Below are 9,803 nucleotides of genomic sequence, written 5' to 3'. Positions count from 1 at the left end.
CCATATTGATAGCTCTAGCAGAGAGACAGCAATCGCATTTTCCCTTTTTTTCCTGAGCATTATATTTTTTTGTTTGCTACATCGCGGGACGTTTTGTCGGCAGCGGCCCGTTCGTTTTCCTGGATTGGATTATTGACTCTTGTGCGCGTGGCAAATACTTGTGCGCCTGGCAAACAGGACATCTTTCGTTTAGTTTAGACTTTTAGGTTTATTTTCTGGACTGAATGAGAGGGGGAATTGCAACGCTTGGGATTGTTCGGGACATTTATTTGTGTGTGAATATAAAGCGCCGCTGTGCACGACCTGGGTTATTGTTAGATGTGTGTCTTCCTTTACTGTTAAACAGTGCTTAATTTGAGCCGGAACAAGCCGGAACAAGCCGGAACAAGATCCGGAACCTCCGACGTTGGATCCGGCAGCTATTCAAGGCTTAATTTGAGATCCGGAACCTGGCCTTACTTTCCTTCTCAAACTATGTTGAAATCGCACCTTTCACAGCCCAATTTTAAATTTTTCCAGGGGGAAAAAGCCCCGGACCCCCGGGAAATGGAAGGGTCAGCCGAGCCCCTTATCTTTTGAACACCTATAGCGACGCGCCTGGTGCTGTCGCATTTGTAGAACATTAGAATTTGTGGTTGCAAAGGACAGGCTATGAAACGTCTTGCCCTCAACCGTACACCGCGCTAATGACGTATTTAGCAGTCAAAATCCAAAACGTGTATAGCAGGGAGAAATCGTTGGACATTCTTCATTATTTTGTTATTCAGCACCCCTGGTCAAAAAGAGGTTCCCGCGCGCCTGGTTCGTTCGGACCTTTTGGCCGCGGTCAACACTGTCCCCATCTCAAGTGCATGAGCGGGGTTTTTCGCAGATTAACTTGGATTTGCGCAGCAAATAGAGCATCTCTTTTCCCCTCTACCATCTCCTCACAACTCTCTATTGGCCTTGTCGGCCCACTGCTTAAGCTACCCGGTTCAATCCCATTCCCTACGTGAAATCATGGATTGCCAAAGGACATATCTGCACGGGATCTGAGGAGTGGGGAAATAGAGGCAGGTGTCTATCTATGGATACTGTATGGGCTGTTTTGGACAAATAAGATATATGTGTAAGTAAAATGAAGTCTTAATTATTCTCTGCTGGTACTCTCAATATATTGTGTTGTGTTAACGTGTGTTTGGAGAGTTAACGGGCGAACTTTGAGTGAGTATTGGGTGCTTGTTTGGAGTTCATCCTTTTACTCTGAGCATTGTCCGTTGTGGTTAAAATAACCTTGGCTAGCTTATGTCTTGCAGTGTTGGCGAAATAAAGCCTTAAACATGCGAATCTGCACTCTGTCTCCGCACTCGGTAACTGGTTTAATTGTAGGCTAGTGCACACCGAATCCTTGTGCGTCGTCGTCCTGCGTACCCTTTATTTATTTAATTATGTATTTATTTATTTATTAATTTATACATTTTTGAGTCGCCAGATCCACCCATCATCTGCGTTCCGGCACCTCCCACTTTACAAATTAAGCACTGCTGTTAAACCGAAGAAAGCGACATTGTTTCATTGTTATAATCAAGAGACGCACTCAGATGTGTCTACGTTGTAGCCTACTTCATTCTCAGAATGATCTGTTTATTGCCATTCATATTTAGCCATTAAAAAAAAACCTTGTGGGTTTAATTAACACAGCCAAAAGTAAAAGATTGATTGTTATAACAGGCTAGCACATTTCCACCTGTTGTTAGACACAAGATGCTGCAAAAAAAAGACGTCTCTTCTTTTCCGCGAATTTTGCATCTTTCAGTTTCAAGTCATCCATGCATCTCTATGTGTATGGTCGGACTAATGGGACGTCGGACCAATGGTTCTCTTTTTTTCGGACTAATGAGATGTCGGACTAATGGGATCTCTATTGAATGGTTCATTTTCGGACGAATGGGATGTCGGACCAATGGGATGTCGGACCAATGGCCAGTCCCCGCTGGTGCAACCTAATTTCTCAGTCCATACAGAGTTCCATTTATGTAGCATTGGCTGGACTATTTTTGGCTGAGATTCTATGTTCAGGCGTTCAGATGGGGATGGCTCAGGTCGTTCTGTGGCCATATAGAAGTGCAGACCTGCAACAGACCATTTAAGAGAATTTCTAGTCCTAGAGAGGAAGTTGTGGACTTTATCTCCAGGAATCCAGTACTTCCCTTGTGATGGTTGAATGGTCCTCTGAGTAGCGCGGAGAAAGTCCAACCCTAATAGAATTGGCATGTATAGACTTTCATCCTTTAACACATAGGTGTCCACTCTGTACAAGACATTATGCAAACTCATCATGGTATTTTCCCCATTGCCCTGCTTTCTTGCCCATCTGCCATTATTACAAAAGCCTGATTATCACAGTTCAGTAGCCCCTCCCCCCTCTGGGCTATCTGTTGCCATTAACTTTCTTTAATCAGTGTGTATGTACTGCCTGTGTCTAATACAGCATCACCTCTAGCCCCCCTGATCTCTATTGGTATTACTAGGAGTGATGGGATGCCTTGCATTGTATTGAGTTCTCCACTCTTGTCTGTTTTTTGTTTTTTTAATGACGTTTGGGATGATTTCTTATTTTGGCGGTCAGGTGGATTAGTGCTTTGAATTTTGCTCCAATAATCCTTGGAAGAGGCCCAATCACGTTCTACCATCGAGCCGGTTTTAACTAATTGGTCCACAGTCGTCACTGTGCCCCGCATAGCACTGGCTAAGCGTGGATTGCAGGCATTCAGGATGCGGCGCACCAATTTCTCTTCACTCATGTCAGCCCGCCACCGCAGGCAAAGTGCTCTATTCTCTAGTCGTACGCAAAGTCTCTCAGACACTGTGTTGGAGTCTGTACGGTCACTCGTAGCTGTTCCTCTATCTCTGATTGATAGTCAGACGTCAAGAATGCTGCGAGAAAAGAAGTCTTAAGAGTCATTGCATGAGAAAACCAGGCAGAGGTGGGAAGAAGGGGGTCGGCCAAATCGGCTCATACTTTGTATATGTGATAAGTATGTGGAACTATGAACAGCCATATACTTAAAACCCTCCAGCTGTTTTTTGTTATGGAGTTCTGGGACCCCTCTCAGAGACCCTCAAAAATCCAACAATTCATGGCTGAAAATGACTGAAATTGCCATTTCTACCCTGATAAAGATATGAACATAAGCTTTATATTTCCATAGAGCCTAGGTAGCATAGTTTTAAAGACCAAAAGGTGCACCAAGGGGTTATCTACACCACTGAAAGCAGAATGTCCCCCCCTCTAAATTTCGGTCATTTTTAAGAAGCATTATCTCGTATTCGCAGTGGCTTTGGTGGATGGTTTTACTGTTGCTGGAGAAAGGAACATATTCTGATTCAAAAACAATTGTCGTCTAATTGGGCCACACATAATGTGTGCCGTGCCAGGAGGGTCTTTAGCAGAATTTGTCGTGTTTTGGCCTATGATAAACCATTTTCAGATCGCCATCACATGGCCATACCATGGCATTACATCACAAACAGATTTAATGCCAGATGTTTGCGATGTAATGGCATGGTATGGCCACTCGGTGACGATCTGAATAGTCTAGTTTCAAATGTATGACAACCAAGAGCATCAATGCATGCAGAGGTCTGCACTCTTTGAGTGCTTTTCTAGTTAATTAAAGCTTTCTTTAACAATTTGTCATACAGTGACACAAAAATTGACCATAAATTACCCTATAGTGAGATATTATTACCTGGTTTATTATATTCCAAAATCCGAAAAAATACCGGAAAGACCCTCCTGGCACTGCGCACATTATGTGTGGCCCAATTAGACGACCATTGTTTTTGAATCAGAAGATGTTCCTCTGTCCAGCAACAGTAAAACCATCCACCAAAGCCACTGCGAATGTGAGATAATGCCTCCTAAAAATGACCAATTTTAGAGGGATGAAAATCCTGCTTTCAGTGGTGCAGATAACCCCCTAGTGCACCTTTTGGTCTTTAAAACTATTCTACCTAAGCTCTATGGAAACATAAACCTCGTGTTCATATCTTTATCAGGATAATCAGGGTAGAAATGGCAATTTCAGTCATTTTCAGCCATGAATTGTTGGATTTTTGAGGGTCTCTGAGAGGGGTCCCAGAACTCCATAACAAAAAACAGCTGGAGGGTTTTAAGTATATGGCTGTTCATAGTTCCACATACTTATCACATATACAAAGTATGAGCCGATTTGGCCGACCCCCTTCTTCCCACCTCCTGCTTGTTCTGCCTGGTTTTCTCGTGCAATGACTCTTAAAATCTGGCCAGTTTTTAATTTTTTTCTTTGACGCCATCCACCAACTGTGGGCAGGACCTTTCAAGACTGTGCCTAGCGTTCCCAACAATTCTTGATCGTTTAATGGCCGTAAAGATAGAACATTTTCGCACTGTTCAACAAATTCAGTGACGTCAGTGGTGCGTGTGGTGGACTCCCCGAATTTCGGAAAATCAACGCGAATAGGAGGCTTTGAACTACCCCCATGTATGCCTAATGCGGACATGACACTCTGTCCTGTGATTACGCCCTGCTGCGGAGTTGAAACTGCCTGTGGGTTCCACAATTTGCGTGAACTTCTGCGAGAGAGCATTTGTACTTCTTCACTCCACCTCTTGTCACGGCGGCGCAAACAGTCCACTATGCTCACTTCAAGTTGTGATCTTCTCTCATCCACATAAGCCTTCATCTCCCGCAACTGCCTGTCCATGGATGTCCGTAAGCCTTCTTCTCTGCTGATGGAGGCTTCAACCATATCTTTAAGGCGTTGGTCAAACGTGTCAATATTGTCTTCACATTGAACAATTCTTTCATGTAATTTACTTATTGATTCATTGACATCTTCCCCGATATCATCCAGTATTAATTGTTCAGGGGACTGTTCATCTAGATACATCTTCTCTAATAGGCTGGAGACTTCAGTGACATCTCCACGGGGCTCTCTTACAGTGACGTGCCTATCAGGCCTATCCTGCCTATCAGAATGTTCTTGCAAACTCATGTTGAATGTCAATAAAGTATGTATAATGTAAATGAACAAGTTGTGTAATTATTTGCCCTCTTTGCAACCTGAAATGTCAAGGCCAAGGAATGACTCAAACAACATTCGTTTGCGTGCAGGACTAATGTTACGCAATCAGCCGTAACCTATATCTTCCTTCAGAAAATAACCCGAAAATAAAAAAAACTAAAAATAACTTAAACTAGAGGGTCGTGGGATGCTGAAAAGGAGTACCCTATCCCCGTACTGGCCACCACTGTAATAATTCCTAAGTATTAAGGAATTATCACATACGCTTAATCGAACTCGCGGCACCTTGATCAGCATCTGTTGCGCACGGCGGCGCAACCAACACACTACACTTCATGCTCTATAAATTAATGAACATAACCAAATACTTCGTTCACCGTGTGTATTATCAAGTGTATTTCATAATCATTTAAACTCTCCAGTGATAAACAGCATTTAACTTCCCCGCACTCAAACAAACAACTATACGAACAGTTTTAGGCCCAGTCCAAAAGGAAACAAATGATAACCATAGTCTCTTATAAGTTTAGTCCATGTGTCCAGCAAAAATAACTAAAAATAAAGTCTTTGTCTCACCGCAAACTTTAGTTTATGACAGTCAGGAAATTGCCCAGTCCGACGCGTTAGTAAAAAAAACAGACAATCGCGGCTTAGCTTGCGCTCCAAAAACAGTGTACTTATCCAACAAAAAATAGTAATCCCAAAGAAGAATTGTAGGAACAAAGAAAACACAGCGTCTTTACCAGGTGACCTGTCTCCAAAAACTCTCTCTTTCCCAGCGGCGCTCTCCATTCAAAAACTTGACAGTCTCTCCTCATTGGTCTGTCATCAGACCAAACCCCCATCCCGGCCTAAAACTTGTGTGTTTCATAAAGGGATAGCACAACATAAATACAAAGCAATAATAGGAAAATAAAATACATGTGTTTATATGTATATACAATATACAGTATTTAGTATAAATATGTATATACAATAACATTTTCATTTCTCATTTCCCCAACTTGTGTTTCATTTCAAAAGGGACAAATCTTTATTCAGTGGATTTGTTACAACACACCATGGGCAACAATATGGCAGTGACATGAGCTAAAGAACACAATACATGTTAATGAAACAAAGGCAAAGGCAATTCCAGAGAGGGTGTTGTTCTTCCATCACAGTATGGGGCATTTACTTTTCTTTGGTTCTGGCGATAACTCGGCTTCAAGTCTAGCTGTTTCCTCGTGCCTTCTTCTAAGCTCTTCTCTAGCTCTCACTTTCTTCCTCTCATCTTTGTTCTTGATCCATTTCTCCAGCTCCTCCTCTTCTCTCTTTCTCTTCTCTTCTGTCTCTTTCAGAATCTGTGCCTTCTGTCTCTCAATCTCTTCTTCAACCCTCTGGTACATCTCAGTGGTGTAGTGGCCCCCTCCATTCACCGTCACCATCTTATCAATCTTCTGCAGCAGCTCTGTGACCTGAGACCGATTCTCTGGGTCCTCGTTGTTAAACACATGATATCCCCCACGGAACTGAGCGATCAACTCTACTAGTTTTGTATCCCTACCCATAAATTCTTCAATACTTTTCCCCCTCAGTTTATCTCCATGAGTGAACAGAATCATTGTATATTTGTCTGATTTTTCACCAAAGATTTGCTTAATCAACTTAACTGTATCCTGCTCCTCTGTTGTGAATCTACCCAGCTGGATCAAAACCAGGAATGCATGGGGACCCGGAGAGGACAGATAGATGCACTTTACAATCTCCTTTGTGATCTCTTCATTGCTGTAATATGTGTCAAACAGGCCTGGAGTATCAACAACACACACATCTCTCCCATTCACTTCTGCTCTTTCCTTCTTACTCTCTCTTGTCACAGAGGAGGCCAAGAAGTCTGATATAAACGCTTCTCTCCCCAGGATGGTGTTTCCTGAAGCGCTCTTTCCCACTCCAGTCTTCCCCAGCAGCACAATCCTCAAAGCCTCACGCCTCTCTGTGGAGTTAAAGAGACTACAGTTACATCTTGACTCACTGCTGATGTGAAATATATTCTGAAAGAGCTCACCTGTGTACAGTTGTACAAAAATGATTATGGTAATTTCCGGTGTATTAACCACATTGTGTATAAGCCACAGGACGGTGTTTTATGCAAGTTGAAAATAAAACTATATTAATACTATATTAACTGCCCCATCCATTAACCTCATAGCTGATGACATTTTGAAATTACGGTAATTCATACAGTTTTAGCAAGTGATATGTCAGTTTGTCCTGTACAATATTAGGAAAATCACATGATATTCAACACAATGCACAAATAGGCATTTGACTTATTGCAAATGCAATGCATTTTTGGCTGGCTAGTCCACTGTTCTGTGTAGTAAATCCATTACATGGATGATCAAAATGCAGCGGCCTGTCTGGTCTTTAATCAGCCAAGGAGGCTCCTCTGTTAGATACTGTTCAGTAGCAGCCACAGTCAGATGAATTGAGATGAGATGAGTCCAGAATGAATTTAATCAAGCCAGTACCTTTCCGGAAATGTTCCTTAAGTGTTGCCCAGCTGCGACATTTCCGGAAAGGTACTGGCTTGATAAAATTCATTCTGGACTCTCTATCCGACCACATAAAGACCTTGGGATATTTCGGTTTGGCTTTAGGGACCCTCTACTCACTACCACGTAAATGTAATGTTGTTTGGAACAGTAGAAGGGGTATAAAAAAAGCGTTTTGTAGCGGCGAAATGACATGCACAGTTCACTTCGAGGCTAACGAGTTTTTGGCTAAAAACGGTAAAATCGAACCTTCTCAAAAAGTCCGAATCCGAATTACATGATTTGATGTCAACTCAACATATGTACTCCAAATCATCCCTAAATTGATCTAAAGTGCATTTCTCTCCGGATAATCCCTTTAAGACCGTGCTCTGTCAAGTGGCATGCGTGTATATCAGTGTGACAAGAACTTCTTGAGCACTTCTTGATCTGACAGAGACGAATTGGTGCGCCCGTTGCAGATAATTTCTCTGCACTGAGAACGTTATAGACAGGTTTTAGACCTATACCTGCTGTTGATCTAAGCCTACACATGCCTTAAATGTGTCACCTGTCTAAACAATATGCTGTGGTCTAGTCTAGTCACCAACTGATCATGAACGGATTGAACAAAAAGAAGAATAGATTTGGCAACACTGTTTATTCAAAATAAATAAATTAAATATTTAAACTGAAATAAAGACATGACGCCAATGACGATTGTCTTTGTGCACAACCAACAGTGCAGCATTGCTAAGTGGTTAAGATTTTCGCGAGGATTCCTCAAGGCCATAAAATACATTTGGGTTGCACATAAATTGACAGGGTCGGTCGGCAACCAAAACCAAAACTATTTTTTTTTTAGGCCTTTGTTATGTGGTAGAGCTGTAAAGTTCCATTGTAAGTAGCCTTCAGTTTCAGTTTCAGTTGAACATACATTATCTACAGAAGGGAAAATAATAATCAAGGAACACCATGGGCACAGCAGCACAATGATATCATGCAGCACCTGAAAGTCCCTGTAGACTAACTTCCAGCAACAAGGTTGAGCTGCAGCAGATGTGACTGGATCATTACGCCTGAATGAGAGTATAGTCTCATGTCAAATCAGCCTAGAAAATCGCCACGTTTCATTTTCCATTGGTCTTATTACACTTTCTAACTTGAGAGGAGACAAGTATTGAATAGGAAAATTACCGGAAATCTTAGTCACTTTTAAACGTGATGCTAGCAGGCGAGAAGCTAATGCTCTAATCAGACTCAATGATCTATGCTAAGCTGGAGCTAAAAGTGGGATTGCCAGACTCAGAGAACGGCTGGACGAACTGGAGAAAGGTAAAAAATCAATTGTTTAAAGGGATATTCCGCCATTTCTGGAAATAAGCTAATTTCTCACCTCCCCTCGAGCAAAACAATTGATATTTACCTTTTTCCCGTTGATCCAGCCATACTGTGAGTCTGGCGATACAAATTTGAGCTTCAGCCTAGCATAGATCATTGAAACGGATTAGACCAGTAGCATCTCGCCTGCTAGAGTCATATTTAAAAGTGACAATGGCCCAATCCCAATGTCCGGACTCACGAACTCACGGACTTTGGTGCGCGTTCTCGCGAAATTCGTAAGGGTTTAGGGCTGTCCCAATGTCGAATAACAACGGGCGGGAGGGTTTGAGTACAGACTTACCGAGCCCTTTCCGTGAGTCTGCATCGGCATTTGAACTGTGGGTAAGGGAATTACCCACAGTTCAAACTGTTGTGATGTTTACCGCGGAGATCATAGAAAAATCCGGAAATGAAGGTAAACAACAGCACGCACGACACACGTGCATGGTGCAAATGTTAGCAACGTCTTTGTTAGTAAACATCGCCAAGGTACATGTGATCTTGTGAAGTGCTGTCCCAATCCCAAATACCTATCTGAGCCTATGTGGCCTCACACACTCACTCACTTAGCACCTGAGATCAATTAAGTCTGTGAGTCTTTAGTTCTTAGTCTTTAGGGCTGACATTGGGATTGGGCCTAAGATTCTTCCGGTTGGGCTCCAGCTAAGATGGCCGCTTAAACGTGAACTTGCAAGGCCACCTTCGATGTATTTATTGTCGGACTGAGTCAAAAGTGCTTTAACAACAATTTTATTTGTTGACAATTGCAATGGATTCGGCAGAGAAGAGAACTGCGGAGGAGTTATCCCCCCTCACCCCCTCACCAACATCTAAATCGGCTAAGAAGAGAGCCAA

The 9,803-nt window shown here is 42.5% G+C and overlaps 1 protein-coding gene across 1 annotated transcript; it reads right to left on the bottom strand.

Moving 5' to 3' along the window:
- Nucleotides 1-2,818: 2,818 nt before the first annotated feature.
- LOC134079085 (GTPase IMAP family member 7-like) lies at nucleotides 2,819-8,639 on the bottom strand. Its single transcript, XM_062535254.1, has 4 exons — nucleotides 8,597-8,639; nucleotides 6,227-7,024; nucleotides 4,626-4,775; nucleotides 2,819-2,916 (listed from the first exon to the last, which is right to left on the bottom strand). The coding sequence occupies exons 1-4, from the start codon at nucleotides 8,637-8,639 to the stop codon at nucleotides 2,819-2,821; spliced, it is 1,089 nt and encodes a 362-aa protein (XP_062391238.1).
- Between the last annotated feature and the right edge of the window lie 1,164 nt (nucleotides 8,640-9,803).

Source organism: Sardina pilchardus, chromosome 4 (assembly GCF_963854185.1).
Source record: "Sardina pilchardus chromosome 4, fSarPil1.1, whole genome shotgun sequence".
Taxonomy (NCBI): Eukaryota; Metazoa; Chordata; class Actinopteri; order Clupeiformes; family Clupeidae; genus Sardina; species Sardina pilchardus.
This window is presented reverse-complemented; position numbering and strand designations above follow the sequence as displayed.